General features: G+C 38.3%; 1 protein-coding gene across 1 annotated transcript; it reads left to right on the top strand.

Annotated features, from left to right (window-relative positions):
• The first annotated feature begins 8,493 nt into the window (after positions 1-8,493).
• LOC130873948 (rRNA-processing protein FCF1 homolog) lies at positions 8,494-9,090 on the top strand. Its single transcript, XM_057768995.1, has one exon. The coding sequence runs from the start codon at positions 8,494-8,496 to the stop codon at positions 9,088-9,090; it is 597 nt and encodes a 198-aa protein (XP_057624978.1).
• The last annotated feature ends 8,076 nt before the right edge of the window (positions 9,091-17,166 follow it).

The raw sequence follows: 17,166 nt of genomic DNA, 5'->3' as shown, positions 1-17,166 counted from the left end.
ATATGTGGCATCTTTCAAGAAATTTGTCTATTTGTCTTAGATTTTCCAATTCTGGAGAGTACAGATTTTTGAAGTATGACCTTATTATTGGCTGTATTTCATCAATGTCTACTGTTATGTCCTTTTTTTCATTTCTGATTTTGTTAATTTAGATACTCTCTCTCTGCCCTTTGATTAGTTTTGATAAGGGTTTGCCTTGTTGATTTCCTTAAAGAACCAAATCTTTGCTTCATTGATTCTCTATATTGTTCTCTTTGTTTCTACTTTATTGTTTTTATCCCCCAGTCTGATTATTTTCTGGAACAAAGGGAATACTCCTTCATCACTGGTGGGAGTGAAAGCTTGCACAGCCACTTTAGAAATCAATATGGCAGTTTGTCAGAAAATTAGGAATCAATCTACCTCAAGATTCAGCAATATCACTCTTGGGCAGAAACCCAAAGAATACTCAATCATACCACAAGGACACTTGCTCAACTATGTTCATAGCAGCTTCATTTGTAATAGCAGAACCTAGAAATGACCTACATGCCCTCAATTGAAGAATGGATCAAGAAAAATGTGGTACATTTACACAATGGATAATCATTCAGCTGTTAAAAACAATGACTTCAGGAAATTTGAAGGCAAATGGATGGAACTATAAAAAGAGTTATCCTGAGTGAGGTAACTCAGACCCAGAAACACAAGCATGATATAACTAAATCATAATTAGTTATTAGCTGTAAAGTAAAGAATAACCATGCTACAGTCCACAGACCAGGAGAGGTTATGTAACAAAGAGTTCTCAAGCAGGAAACATATGAATCCCCCTAGGAAGGGGAAATAGATAAGATATCTTGGGTGGACTGGGGGTGTGTGGGCATGGAAAGTTGAGGTATTTTATTTGTTTGGGGGGGTTAGGTGGAGGGGGAGAGTACTGAAAGATATTACTGGAACATGAACCTATACAGAATCAGGTAGAATCCTGATGCAAGGGAAACTTCATGAGTCTACAAGGATGGCACCAAGTAAGACTTTTGGCAGCAGCTTATGTATAGTCTGAATTGTCCATCCCTTATGACTGGAATGGTGACTACCCAGGTTGTCATTGGGAAACCTTCATTCAGTGACAAGTAGAGGCAGATTTAGAGACCATGACCAAACACTGGGCTGAGCAAAGGGAGTCCTGCTGAAGAAAGGGGTGAGAGATTGTAGGAGCCAGGAGGTGGGTTCAGGTACATTAGAGAAAACCCACAGAAACAGCTAGTTTGACTCATGGGAACTCACAGACACTGAACCCATACCCATGGAGACTGTGTGGGACTGACCCAGGCTCTCTGCATATATGTGACAGTTGTGTGTTTTGGTCTATTAATGGGACACCTGCAATGCTAACAGGGGCTGATACTGGTGCTTTTGCTGGCTCTTGGGAACCTCTTCCTCATGTTGAGTTGCTTTTCTCAACTTTAATACTGGGGGGTGCTTGGTCTTATGGCAGCTTGATATGTCATGCTTTGCTGAAGCCCATGGGAGGCCTGCTTTCTTCTGAGGGAATACCAAAAAGAGGTGGATGCGTAGGAAGGAGGGAAGGTGAGGAGAGGAAGTGAGAGGAGAAGAGGGAGGGAAGCTGCTTTCAGGGTGAAAAATATGTAAGTTAATTAAGTAAACTATAGAAAAGTGATGTTGAAAGGGGAAATTTCTATAGAGTACAGGTATCCTGGGACAAAATTAGGACAATACAATGCTTTCCCCCTAACCTAAAAGAATCATCTAGATAAAAGGCAAGTTATATGTTCATTTATGGATAGGATGGAATGATTTTGGTATGTCAGATTTCTTTTGGAAAATTAAGGCACAATGAATGAATGAAATATCAAGAAGTTAGAAGTGACCTGGAAAATCCTTCAGAACTAGATGGACCTTAAATCTGAGGGAATAGGGGTCTATCATCAGCATTTAACTTTTGGATATTTTATAATGTAAAATATTATTAAAGAGGTGGGAATACAGGTATTTGTGTATGTGTGTGTACATATGTGTATGTACATGTGTGTGTAGTCGTTGTATGTATGTGTGTATGTAGTGTGCATGCATGTCTGTCTATGTTTGTGTGGATATATTATATGATCTGCCACTGGTGCCATAGTGGCACAGATGGCCTGAAAGTCACCCACTGGTTTCTGAATGGATTTAAAGCTTATTCCACACACATGAAGAAACTTATACTTGGCACCATTATCAAGTCCAAAAACCCGTTACTAGAATATTTTTCTCATTACAAAGCATGAAATGCACAAAATTCCATAGCAAATGTGACACATAAATTATTGAAAATTTGGTATTGATAAGAACATGATTCTAGGCATAAGAATGTCTTTTCAATTTGGTACTGCAATGTCTAGCAGGGGGCATAGGTCATTATCTCTGGTGTTACAACCTCAGGACAACTCCACATGCATCAGTAACAATATATCAATATATTAGCTGTACTCCTGATTTCTGGTTTTGTCTGCTCATATAACTATGAGTACACATATTTTTGTCTCCAAACTATTTAAGTTAAGTTTGTTTTCCTGAAGACTTAAATATTTGGTTCAAAAAAATCCATAAACTTGCATTTTGTGTAGGTTTCTCTGGTTATCACTGGCAAAAATACTGAATACAAATTACCACCTAGTATGTAAAAGGATACTATATATCATCCACTTTTATACATTGGTACTTTATATAAATCTATAGACACTTTGAGTACTTTGGATTATGTGTGTGTGTTTGTGTGTGTATAGAGGTCAGAGTTCAATCAAGTGTGTTGTTCCTCAGGATCCATCTCTTTTGTTTATTTTTCAGACAGGCCTTAATGGGACCTACATTTCCAGAGTAGGAAAGACTGAATGGATCAGGGATCCCAGGAGACACCCATCTACCTCCCAGCATTGGAAATACAAGCATGTGTTACCACATCAGGCTTTTCCCCAACATGCTAGGATCCAACTCATGCCTTCACATTTGTGAGTCATGTGCTCTAGCCCTAAGTGCATATTTTACAATTGAATGTGTTGTTTGGCAAATCTAGGATGGTATCTCAGGTTCCTCATGCCTAACAGGTTCAGAGACACTGCTGTGATGGGAGCTGCTTGAATTAGGTTGATTCAGCTGTTGTAGTTCTCACATAGATGCGAAGTTTAATATATGACCCTAAGTCCACTCTCAGCCTGCTTCTGGTTAACCAGATGTAAACTAAGATTCTCACTATTGGCAAGGATCAAAGGAAAACAAAATCAGTGACTTAGGGTCATGTATTATTGGTGCCCATTGAATGTCACCATAGTCAAACCCAACCTAATGATTATAAGCTTCCCCACATACTAAAATGGACATACAAACAAATGAAAAATGGCCATTATTAAACAGGCCAGGTGCTTACAAGGGATGCCGGCAAACATGAGCAAAAGCCTGTCTGAATCATCCTTAACTGGAATAAGACTAATGCCCTTTGGTAGAGCAAAGCAAATATAGCATATTGAAAGCTCATGTAATGAACTACTGCAGTCATTAAACTAAGCAAAAGAAAAAAGCACGTGGAAAATGACATATGTAGAAGCTCTTGTGCATGGTATGTCAAATGTGATCCACCGTGTTAGAATTGAGGAAAATGGCTGTGCCTTCTTCCATCTGCCCTGGTAGTCTTACATTTCTCTGACCCAATATTTTTTTAAAAAAATGTTTTGCTTTTATTTTGTGCATCTATTTTACTAAGCCCTTATAGTCTGTGCCTATATCTATATTTGTTTTTATACATTTTATTTCATGTAAAAATAGTCCAGGTAATACTGTGTGTGTAAGACTGTTGAGAACTCTAAAGCAGGTGGCACCAAAGGAAGCAAAGCCCAGCTCCAGGATTATTTGAGAGTGATTAAATATTAGGTATTTGTGAGCTTGTACTTTTCTGTGGAATCAGTCTTTTCTAAGGTGAGTAGCTTATTCAGTTTACTGTCATTTTTTCCTGAATTTATAAACCAATCTTTGTGAAATATCTAAAAGTATTACACCACACTTATATAGAATTTCACACAGGGTAGAGGGTATTCTTGTATGTCATTATATTTTTTAATTTAAATAAATATACCAGTATAAATCTATAGGGATAAAAGAACTTCATGTCAGTTCTTTTGTTGAGAACATTCTTTTCACTTGGTGACTAAGGCTCCATACAAGTGGGGACATGTGTCTGGAATGCTCTTATGCTCCGGGCATACAGAGGATCCCTCCCTTTTATCAGTTGGACTGAAGAAACTTTATGAAGTCGCTCCCATTTTTCCTTTTTGAAATTTAGAGGCACATCTCATAGCTTTTGAAACAGCTCAGAAACAAGGTTAGAAAATTAATCATGGTCAAAATTTTTGAATAGTGTTTATATATTTTAAATGCATCCATAAAGTTTTTAAATGTCATACATAAATTGTTGAAAATTCTTCCATAGATAAGAACAAGATGTTGGATATAAGACCATCTACTCAATTGGGTACTAAAGTATCTATCAGGTGGCACAAGTCATTATCCTGGGTCTCACAGACTTAGCCTAATCTCACAAGCCTCCGAAACAATATATTAATACATTGGTTATACTCCTGGGCTCTAACTTTTCTACCCAAGATAACTCTGTGTTCACATCTCCCTGTCTCATCTCCAGACTTCTTGAGGTGATGGATCTCTTATCTGCATTTATAATGCTTCTCTGCAGTTCTAAAACCATAAATTCTCCCTCTCTCCCTACATTTCTTCCTCCCCTTTGCCTCCTTTTCTCTTTCTTTCCCTCCCTGCTTCCCTGCTTCCCTCCCTCCTCTCTGACATTCCTTTCAATCAACTGAGGCAGCTCAATCTTCAGACTACATCGGTGTACCTTCTGCCGGAAACACCCTTACTCTGTTGGTACAGTGACCTCTCTTTCCTCAGTCATTCCTCTGTAGGGGACTTTCCATTTCATGTATTAATTTTAAACCCAACAGAGTGTCAGAGGCAAAGAAAGTATCCAATTAACATTTCTGAGTGGTTGAGAGTAATGACTCATATTCTCTGCATTTCCAAGTTTCTAGAACATTCTTTCCCTACAATTTGAATAATTGCATACAATTTGGGTTGATAGAAAATAACACATCGTTAGAAAGTCAAACTTGACAAGGAATGAAAAGAAATATTAAATTATTAACACATAAATGAAGCTCTGGGATGAAAGAAAAGAAAGCAAGAGTCTATTCTGGCTTGCTATCTCCTGAACAGCTCCGGGAAAGTTGTCTATCTACCACAAGTCTCAAAATTCCACGGTTGAAAAGCAAGAAGTCAGACAATAGGATTTACTCACTTCACTGTCTGACAATTGTTGGTAGCGAGAGGAGGGTGAATAGCAGTCTGTGGGTTTGGCTCTGTAAGTATTGTTTACACTGGGTCTAAAAGTTTGTAAGGGCATGTTTGCTTCTAAGAAAGAAAGTTATAAAAATGATGTGGGATATCTCCCTTGACACCTGCGAGTTCCCAGCTTTTTTTTTTTATAGCTCCTGCCATCTTTATTTGTACATCAAAAGCAAGCATGTTTTTCCCATCTTCCAACATTTTCTTTTTTGTTTGTTTGTTTTTCTTTTTTTAAATTAATTAATTAATTAAAGATTTCTGCCTCCTCCCCACCACCACCTCCCATTTCCCTCCCCCTCCCCCAATCCAGTCCCCTCCTTCCTAAGCCCTAAGAGCAATCAGGGTTCCCTGACCTGTGGGAAGTCCAAGGACCACCTACCTCCATCCCGGTCTAGTAAGGTGAGCATCCAAACTGCCTAGGCTCCCACAAAGCCAGTACGTGCAGTAGGATCAGAAACCCATTGCCATTGTTCTTGAGTTCTCAGTAGTCGTCATTGTCCGCTATGTTCAGCGAGTCCAGTTTTATCCCATGCTTTTTTCAGACCCAGGCCAGCTGGCCTTGGTGAGTTCCCGATAGAACATCACCATTGTCTCAGTGTGTGGTTGAGAATATACCCAAGAGATGTCTTATCATACAACAAAAGTATATGCTCAACTACGTTCATAGCAGCATTGTTTGTAATAGTCAGAACCTGGAAACAACCTAGATGCCCTTCAATGGAAGAATGGATGAAGAAAGTATGGAATATATACATATTAGAGTACTACTCAGCAGTAAAAAACAATGACTTCTTGAATTTTGCATGCAAATGGACAGAAATAGAAAACACTATCCTGAGTGAGGTAAGCCAGACCCAAAAAGAGGAACATGTAATGTACTCACTCATAATCGGTTTCTAGCCATAAATAAAGGACATTGAGCCTATAATTTGTGATCCTAGAGAAGCTAAATAAGAAGGAGTTCCCAGCTTTTGCCGGGCAATCTTGTCTACTTCCCCACTGTGACAGTGGAACTGATCTATTGGGAGCTCACCAAGGCCAGCTGGACTGGGACTGAATAAGCATGGGAGGAAACCGGACTCTCTGAACAAGGCTGATTAGAAGCCAAGGACAATGGCACTATGTTTCAATCCTAATACATGAACTGGCTTTGTGGGAGCCTAGCCTGTTTGGATGTTCACCTGCCCGGACCTAGATAGAAGTGGGAGGATCTTGGACTTCCCTCAGGGCAGAGAATTTGGACTGCTCTTCAGTACCTAGAGGGAGGAGGAATGGAGTGGGGGGGAGGGGGAGAGGACTGTGGAGAGGGGGAGGGGACTGGGGGGAGGGGGCGATGTGTGGGAGGAGGGGGAGGGAAATGGGAAACGGGGAGGAGGCAGAAATTTTAATTTAAAAAGAATAAAATAAAGAAAAAAAATGAAGTGGGATGAAACCTACTTGATCGTAATGGATAATTTTTTAAATGTGTTCTTGAATTCTGTTTGCCAGAACTTTATTGAGAATTTTTGCATAGATGCTCATGAGTGAGACTGGTCTGTAATTTTCTTTCTTGGTTGGGTCTTTGTGTGGTTTTGGAATCAGGGTGACTGTAGCTTCGTAAAAAGAGTTTGGCAATGACTCTTCTGGTTATATTATGTGAAACACATTAAGGAGTATAGGTATCAACTCTTCTTGGAAGTTCTGATAAAATTGTGCATTAAAACCATCAGGTCCTGGGCTTTTTTTGGTTGGGAGGGTTTTTTTTTGTTTTTTGTTTTTGTTTTTGTTTTGACAGCTTCTATTTCCTCACGACTTATAGGTCTATTTAAATTGTTCACCTGGTCTTGTGATTTAATTTTGGTACATGATACTTTGAGGAGCAGAAGGAGAAAGAACATGAGCAAGAAAGTCAGGACTGCGAGGGGTGCGCCCACCCACTGTGACGGTGGGGCTGATCTAATGGGAGCTCACCAAGGCCCGTGGGACTGGGACTGATGGAGCATGTGATCAAACCGGACTCTCTGAATGTGGCTGACAAGGAGGGCTGACTGAGAAGCCAAGGACAATGGCACTGGGTTTTGATTCTGCTGCATGTACTGGCTGTGTGGAAACCTAGTCTGTTTGGATGCTCACCTTCCTAGACCTGGATGGAGGGGGAAGGACCTTGGACTTCCCACAGGGCAGGGAACCCTGACTGCTCTTTGGACTGGAGAGGGAGGGGAAATGGGAGGAGGGGGAGGGAAATGGGAGAAGGGGAGAAGGTGAAAATTTGTAATAATAATAATAATAATAAAATTTTAAAAATAATAACTAGCTTTTAATAGCCATATGTTAATTATATGTTAATCATATATTATTAATAATAATATGTTAAAGAAAACAATGTGTCTGTCTTTAGTCTGTCTTCTATGCTATTAAAGTTATGTTACTCTCCTGAAAAAAAAAATGAAGTGGGGAGAGACTCATTGAGGAGCCAATTACTAGCTTCGTCTAACAGGTAATGTTATTAACCTGCTTACATATTTTGTTTATTGGGATTATACTTTTATTGATCAAATGTAAGCCATCACCATGGATACCTGGTAATTTGTTAATGTTTACATCTAGCTGCATAGCAATTTGAAGTCCATTAACTTTTCAAACTGTTAGAAGGTTCCTGAGGAGCTTGCAAGGGTATGCTCAAAATGGAAACATCAACTCATTAGTGAAAGACTCTGAAAATCATTGACTTCATCCCTATTGATGGTGATGTAGAAAAGGTGGAGAGCCCTGCATGCCATCCCTGGTTACTTTCATTCACTAGTAAGGCAAAGAAAGTGATCTGTGTCAATTAACCCGACACAGATAAAAAAAAAAAAAAAAAAAAAAAAAAAAAAAAAAAAAAGCCGGGCGGTGGTGGCGCACACCTTTAATCCCAGCACTTGGGAGGCAGAGGCAGGCGGATCTCTGTGAGTTCGAGACCAGCCTGGTCTACAAGAGCTAGTTCCAGGACAGGCTCTAAAACCACAGAGAAACCCTGTCTCGAAAAACCAAAAAAAAAAAAAAAAAAATCTCACATTCAGGTTTCCAAAGCAATAATTTAAATTCTTTTGCCTTGGTACGTGATTCAGGAAGAATAACGTGAACATGGGGAAACAAAAGGAAACAAGAAGATATGCGACCATGAAGCGAATGCTTAGGCTCAGAGACGAGAGACTTAAAGAAAAGGATAGATTAAAGCCTAAAAAGAAAGAGAAGAAAGATCCCAGTGCGCTGAAGGAAAGAGAAGTCCCCCAACATCCTTCCTGCTTATTCTTCCAGTACAATACACAGCTGGGCCCACGGTACCACATCCTTGTTGACACCAACTTCATCAACTTTTCCATCAAAGCCAAACTAGACTTAATGCAGTCCGTGATGGACTGTCTGTACGCCAAGTGTATCCCTTGTATAACTGATTGTGTGATGGCTGAAATTGAGAAATTAGGCCAGAAGTACCGAGTGGCACTGAGAATCGCCAAGGATCCACGATTTGACCAACTTCCGTGCACACACAAAGGAATCTATGCTGATGACTGCTTGGTACAGAGAGTCACTCAGCACAAGTGGTACATTGTGGCTACAGTTGATCGGGACCTCAAACGAAGAATCCGGAAGATCCCTGGAGTTCCTATCATGTATATTTCTAACCATAGATACAACATTGAACGGATGCCAGACTATTATGGAGCTCCTCGGTTCTAATTCTTACCTGACCACATTCACCTGTCTTTCTTTACCAGCTTTCTCTGTTGTCAGTTAATTAAACACACTTTTTGTTGTTTCTTTAATCATATTTTGTCTCAATTTTAAAAATAGCTGCATCTTTAAAAAATTATATTATTAAAATATGTATATGTAAAAAAAATAAAAGAAAAATAAATTCTTTTGCCTTAATCCAGGAACATGCTGTTTGGGTTACTAAAGCTTTGTTTTTCATACATACATACACACACACACACACACATATAAATATTTTACATATATGTATATGCGTATTTTGTGTATGTAGGTGTGCACGTGTATCTGTATATATGTAGATTACTTTACATTTGTATATAATATAGTTTTGTGTCTTTGTATATATGTATGTATGTATGATTGTGTGCTTATGTGTATATGTATGTATTTTTGTTGCTTGTATATATGTGTTCATGTATGTGTATATATATGCATGTGAGTATGTAAGTAATCACATGTGTGGGTTTGCTCCCATATGTATATGTATGCATTCATGTGTGTATGTGTGTATTCAAATATTGTTGTGTGTCTTGAAAACTTCTAGTTCCTATTTTTGTCAGTTCAGCTGGTCATAATGACTTTAATTGTATTTATATCTGATTTTTACTTTAACGGTCAGTCTCCAAACTCTATTTTACCTCCTCTCTACTGTTTATTTCTGTCCGTGTTTCTCATCACCTTGCAGAGGGTAACAGAAACAGTGCAGGCTTACTGGAATGTGTTTCTATTTTATGGCTCACATTTTGGGACTTATTTCTCGCTAGTAGGCCACTTTTCAATGTGCTTTGCTCTCAAATATTGCTTCTTATGTTTTAAAACACAGGCCTATAAAAGGGTTCCTCTGAATACCTATCTCTGCACATCCAAATCCAGGCAGCTGTGACAATTCCTTCTCTGCACATCCAAATCCAGGCAGCTGTGACAATTCCTTCTCTGCACTCTACACAAATAAGTCCATTTCTGTAGTTGTGACCTGCTGTGGTCAACATTAGTTTTGCATGTCAAGACCTAAATCATCCGTGTCCCTCAGAGTTGGTCGTGGGATCTGGAATTGTGTTTTTAAGTGTATACTTTATTTACAAGATTATGTAAACAGATACTTTTATTTAATAGCAAGCCATTCTTCTGAAAAACACTGATTTGCATGTGGCATGTTTGTGTGTGCATGTGTGTGTGTAGCATGTGTGTGTCACAGCATACATTCGGATGTCTGAGAACAACTTGTAGGAATTAGTTTTCTGCTTCTACAATGAGGCACATGGGATTGAGGTCTAATCACCAGGTATGGTAGTAAGCACCTTTACCCACTGAACCATCTTATCATCCCATGAACAAATTTCTCTTGAGATATTTTTTTATTTTTAAGACAAGGAATACAGATTTTGTTTCTAAATGGTTTTATTTAAAATAGTTTGTAAAGACATTGCAAAACTATCCACAATGAAAAATGGGCCAAGCTTTGTTGACTCCCCATGGAGGAAAGCTTATTCTTCATGAGAAGTGGATAGGAGACATCGGGGGGGGGGGGGCAAGGGGAGGTAGGAGGAGGGGTAGGAAGAAGAATTGTGGTTGGAATGTAAAATGAAATTAAAAAAAAATAAAAAGAGAAAGAAACATTGAAATGGGGCTTTGCTAGCATACACATGTATAAGATATTCATGAATTTACAGTGTGTAGTTGCCTGCACAAGACTAGCACAGGAACAAGCCAGGCGACAGTCCAGCACAGATAGAGGCATAACTCAGGGCTTCTGGTAGAAGGAGAGTCATTTTTCTCCATGACTGATCTCTGATTGATTTACTATACTCCACTGGAGAGTTCCTCACCTATAAGCACATTGGCTATAAAAATTGAAATCTATTTAGTTATAACCAAACAAACAAAGACCATGAGGATAAAGGGGCTGGGATGAGGAGAAAAGTTGGAAGTGGACCTGGAAGGAGTTGTTGGAAGAAATATAATTTAAACAAAATGCATGATATGGCTATATGAAATTCTCAAAGAAGCAATATAATAAAATTTATTAAAATTTAATAATAAACTAGAGGAGAAGGAGAGGATGGGGAGAGCTTGGGGGAATGGATGGCTGGGATAAAGGAAGGGTGGATATGGGAGCAGGGAAGTATATATCTTAATTAAGGTAGCCATTTTAGGGTTGGCAAGAGACTTGACTCTAGAGGGATTCCCAGGTGTCCAGGGAGATGTCCCCAGCTAGTTCCTTGGGCAACTGAGAAGAGGGAACATGAAATGGCCCTATCCTATAGCCATACTGATGAATATCTTGCATAACACCACAGAACCTTCATCTGGCAATGGATGGAGATAGAGACAGAGACCCACCTTGGAGCAACAGACTGATCACCCAAGGTCCAAATGAGGAGCAGAAGGAGGGAGAACATGAGCAAAGAAGTCAGGACCGCGAGGGGTGCACCCACCCACTGAGACAGTGGGGCTGATCTATTGGGAGCTCACTAAGGCCAGCTGTACTGGGACTGATGGAGCATGTGATCAAACCGGACTCTCTGAACGTGGTGGACAAGGAGGGCTGACTGAGAAGCCAAGGACAATGGCACTGGGTTTTGATCCTAGTGCATGTACTGACTTTGTGGGAGCCTAGTCTGTTTGGATGCTCACCTTCCTAGACCTGGATGGAGGGGTGAGGACCTTGGACTTCCCACAGGGCAGGGAACCCTGACTGCTCTTGGGACTGGAGAGGGAGGGGGAGAGGAGTGGGGGATGGGGAGGAAAATGGGAGGTGGGGAGGAGGTGGAAATTTTTTCAATAAAAAAATAAACTAGAATACATTTAGTATACTAAAGGTGCTAGCTTATTAATAAGTTTAATTTTATATTTACATGATTGCATATCTAACAGTACATAAAAGGCAGAATAAGTGTCAGTAATACGAAATTGCTTAATTCTATGTGACATAAATAAAATTTTTTTCCTATTCAGATGATTTAAAGTTTCTAAATTCTTAAGAGTTGTAAGATTGTTTCTATTCATATAACATAATAAATTATTTTTAAAAAAACTTTATACTGAGTTCAACTGTATTTATTTCATTATTCTTATAGTTGAGGGAAGTGAACTAACATGTAGATTTTAGCCAAGAACTTACAGTACTCTGGAATCACAGGAGGATGACTTCAATATTTTGCTCCCAGCTTAGGAACTTTTCCATTAGTACTCAGTTTTCTACTTTGTACTGCAATGTTTTGTATCCTTGGGACATTTCATCATTTCTCTCTGTGGAATGAAGTTTTACTAGTATTCTGGAAGCCACTTGAAATTAGAGCATGAAAGAGTCTGGTCATGAATCATTGGTGTAGAACATGCCCGACACACAGATGAAGAAGACATCTCTGGCAGGGAGAGATGCCTGTGGAGGACCTACGGAGGCGTTTCCAAGGTGACAGGATACAGAACACAGAGACAGACATAAACATGCTTCACAATAGATAGCAGATGCGAATCTTGAGGGTACTGATTTTAAGCTGGAAAACTGATAGACTAGAGGTAATGGATTTAATTTGGAGTGATATTAAAATCACTTTAAATAGCAGCAGGGTGTGAGACATTTTTTAGGAGGAGCTGACTTTGGAAAGCCTGGGGAAAAGAGTTACACAGAGGGGTCCAGGAATCAACAAAACACTGCAGTTCTTGATCAAATCATAGATATATAAATAAGATTTTAAAGTAGTTTGAGTGCATATAAATTATTGAAAACACTAATAAAAATGGAATAAAATAACCAAATATAGGTGGACTGAATCACACGGTCATTAAAGTCAATATCAATTCATTTTTACATGACTGTCAAGGAACTTCCCTAAATAAATTATTGTTGTTCTTTTAAAATACAGCCATACGTTTTAAACGGAGAGAAAATAGGAATCTGGTTGTTCTCATTGATTAGATTTAAATTAAAAGTCCAGAGGTGTAAATTTTAGATTTAAAATTCTTCATTTAAGATTATAAATATATTAACATATAGTCTAGATTTGATAGCAAACCCAACAGCAAAGATTAACATGCTATGGTTTCAGGTTATAAATTTTGTAACAAATTTTTCCGAGCAGTGTGAAAATCCTCTACGTCTGAAACATACTCAGGCCCATGATTGATATCGTGATCTGTGGAGGCTATAGAATCCAGGATACCTTTAATGTTCTAGAAACTGAAGCATAACTCCCATTCGTTTCATGTTGCACAGGACAAGCATGTGGCAAGCATGCGACTCTCTAATCACTCTGGGAAGAGGTGTAATTTTTTGAGTTTGGTGATGATGGAAACTTCCATCAGTTTGCAATGTTCCAAAGGTGCCATGACTTTCTTCTAGCTCTTGTGAGTGACAGGAACATCTTTGCTTTGTCAGCTTCTCCATTGCTTTCTGATTGCTGAATATTTTGTCTTTCTTAGTTCTTAAGTTGACTGTCAGAGCTTTTTCCTATATCATGTACTGCAATAAACCACTACTTGAAGATTGCCTAAAGGTTCAATTTAATTCAACAAATAGGTTTTGGAGCTTATAATAGTGAATAGATAGGATGCATTGTCTGTAATCTGGTCTGTTTCTCTGTCTGCCTAAATCCCTATTTCTCTTCTTTCTTGTATTTCTTCCTTCATGTTTCATTTGTGTTATGTCATTTTCTTAGTTTATATAAAAATATTAAATGTATAGAAAGCTGAAATTGTATTGAGATGAACAAGTATAGCACTTAAAGAAAGTTCTGGAGCATCTTACATTGCCTCCTGCCTTTCCCTTAATACATATGCATATATGTATAGATAGTTTTCTTTAAAGTTTGCTAACCTGTTATGGATTTCATGCATGCATGACTTCTCATTTCTATATAATGACAATGCATATCTAGATTCATATTTTTGAAAACTGCATACACATAATTGTGAAAAAATTTTCTTGAATTTCACCAAAGAAACATCACGATCAGAAATCAAGGTTTTATATATTATTTATTTAATGTCTAGTATTAATCATAATTAAGGTGTATACCACCAGTGTGATACTCCTTGGAAGAGAAGCGTTCCCACTCATGCAGGAGGGCTTATTTGATACCTTATAATTTGCAATACCTCTGAATGCTCTACAGTGAAAAAGCTCCACCTGGTTTCCCTGGATTCACTGTGTAGGTCAGTTCAGCTCTGCCTGGTTAGCAGGTGACTGATAACCATGGCCGGACGTGTGGAGCACTCACGAATGGCTTTCAAGAATACACTGACTTACCTCTGGCTCTTTCTACCTAACAATTTGCGGCTGAGTTTCTGCCTCCTTAGGACCTATGTGTCTTATGAAAGTAGGCTGCCATATCAGGTTTCCCCTTAACCTTTGTTTTGTTTTATTTTTGAGACTTGTATGTGAAAATTTAGTTTTTGTCCTGTTTTATTCTTCCATAACAATTATAAAAGTTTTTGATGGAAAATCAAGAATAATTTTATTCTTGTATTCATGGATAGCTTGGAATGTCTAAGAAAATGAGAGGTAGGGAAGAGGCTAAAATCATGTAAGAATTGACCTTGAATATCTATTTGGAAAGATAGAAAAGCTCCAAATGAATTAAAATGTTGACAACAGAGCACAGACAAGAGAGTGGAAAGGCAGCAGAGAGGACAACAGGTCCTTTCCAGAGGATATGAATCAAGAAATTGTGGATTTGCAGAGTAAGAGGGTCTTTTAAAGAGAGGTGGGAAAGTTTAAGATTGTTGCTCTAAAGTGACCTGTGTGTGCACAGCCTTCTGTCAGAACTTACTGCCCAACTGATAGAGCAGTAAAGTTTTAACCCTGCCAATAAATGAAGAAGGTGTATAGGAGGGACAAGCGTCTTCCTCAGCCTCAACTAGAACTCCTAGGGGCTCTAGATCCTCAGCTGCCTCATCAACTGTACATTATAAGATATTAACAATTATTTTGAAGTGATGTTGGAAGAGGTGACTTCAGAAATCACAAGACTCAAACTCTATTTACTTGCTTTTGTTTATAATTTGACATAATATTGGAAACCTTTACTTTTCATTCTGTTTAATCCAGTTCTCACCTGACTAGTGAAGGGAGCTATCCAGTCTCTCATGTATTCACAATCTTACATCACGTTAATATCTTCAGATCAGAAATGTCCACCTATACCTCCTGCTCCATTTTTGCTTCCTCTTCCTGCTCTGTAGCCAGCAGCTCCCATATCGCCTTAGGAAACATCATATAGAACATTTGACTTTTTCCTTGATGGCCTTTATCCATCAGGAAATATGCAACACAACTCCACTTTTAATATTTTTTTTTTCAAAATCAGGTTAGATACTATACTTTAGGAACAGTAAAGAAGAGCCTACTGTCTTGTTTGTAGATGACAGAGAAGCATGTCAATTGATCTCAGCTTCAGTGCTTGGCTTTGCAGCTGTGGCATTTCCACTTTAAGTGGGAAAATTGCTTTGGTTAGCATCGTGCCCTGGATTTACTGGGGCACCAATGAGAGAAATGAATGCATTCTGAATGGGCACATGCGCTGGTGATGAAGTGATGACCAGCACTATGCTACAGAATGCACCGTCAGCTAACAAAATTGCAAGAGTTTTTCCTTCAATGGCACAGAGAACACTTGAGATCCACGCTCTTTCACATTTTAAGCATGAAATACACTATTAACTATGAGCCCCATGCTGTACACTGAATCATTCAGATCTAGTCATCTTGTGGTTGTCACCTTTGAACAGTGTGTTCCTAGTTCTTAGCACTTAGAGCTTCTAGCAACTTTTCTTTGTTTTCTGATATTAATTATTCTTGTTGACATTTGCCCTCTGACTCTGTTTGCTCCAATTCATATATATTTATAAAGTAAATGCAAATTAATAAATTCATATGGGAAAATGTTAATGGTGCGACTTTTAGGATATTTATTATGCCCCTCAAGTCATAATTTTCTATTTGAGTTGCCCTTGTGGAAGAAAAATGAAGATTAGGAAGTTTCTTTGAAATCAGATGGATGCCAGGCAGGTTTTATTATTACATTATCGGTATTTTGATATCCCTGTGGATTGTCATCTAAAATATAATGTTTTCTTCACTATTTTTAAACCTCTCTTCTCATTTCTCAAGTCTTGGGTCTTCTGATGGGAACAACACTGTAAAATCAGTTATCATGACAAAATGTCTAACATATTGTCATGCAGACATGAAAATGTTCATTAAATATTTGATAGGGACTGTGCCTACCTCCATGACAAGGTGGATTGGTAATTTACTGCCTTGCACCTAAGGATTTGATTTTGTTTGAAAAAATATATTTTATTTGTATTTAAATAAGTAAATGTTTGCTGTTTATTGTACTTAGACAAAATAGGTGGTCATTTGACAACGTTAGATAATATTTACCTATGAAGGTAGAAAATAAGATGTATTTATAGGAGAGACTAGAATACTGATAATACTTCTATTTGTCTACTTGGATTGTCTTTGTGTTTGATCATGTTTTCTTCTATTTGCATATATTTATATAAAATAACTACAAACAAATAACACTTATGTGGAGAAATGTAAATGACAAAACTGGTAAAATATATATGGCACAGTTTCTACATATATGTATGTTACCCTCATAGAGAAAAGCTGAAATTAGGGATTGGGTGGTCCTTTTCACTTTGGTGTTTAAACCGGTGAAGAGACTATGGCTTGATTGTTTGATGGGTACCTATCAGTAACTTCAAGTTGGAGCAAGTTCTTTGTTCTCGCCATCTGAGACACTCCACCTTCTTTTCACCAATACCTTAGGTGAATACCTAATGTTGATGGTTAGTTACTATCTATTACTCTGTCTTACTTGCCTGATGAAGCACTTAGTCTCAAAGAAACAAACAGACTCCTGCTGTCCAGACAAGGATTTTGGAGACATTATCATTTTGGACTGGGTATTATTCTCATGAACAACTTTCTTTAGTTTGAAATTAGAAAGTTTGAGGACAGAAAGGTATGCAGTATCAGGAAGCCCAAGCAGATTTCTTGCGTTTGAATATTGGCTTTTGGGGAAA

Source organism: Chionomys nivalis, chromosome 4, assembly GCF_950005125.1.
Source record: "Chionomys nivalis chromosome 4, mChiNiv1.1, whole genome shotgun sequence".
Classification (NCBI taxonomy): domain Eukaryota; kingdom Metazoa; phylum Chordata; class Mammalia; order Rodentia; family Cricetidae; genus Chionomys; species Chionomys nivalis.
The sequence above is the reverse complement of the archived record's forward strand: the minus strand, read 5'-3'. Positions and strand labels throughout refer to the sequence as shown.

What these genes read in the sequence shown, in the direction of transcription:
- LOC130873948 (XM_057768995.1), top strand. Translation starts at nt 8,494, where the DNA reads ATGGGGAAACAAAAGGAAACAAGAAGATATGCGACCATGAAGCGAATG.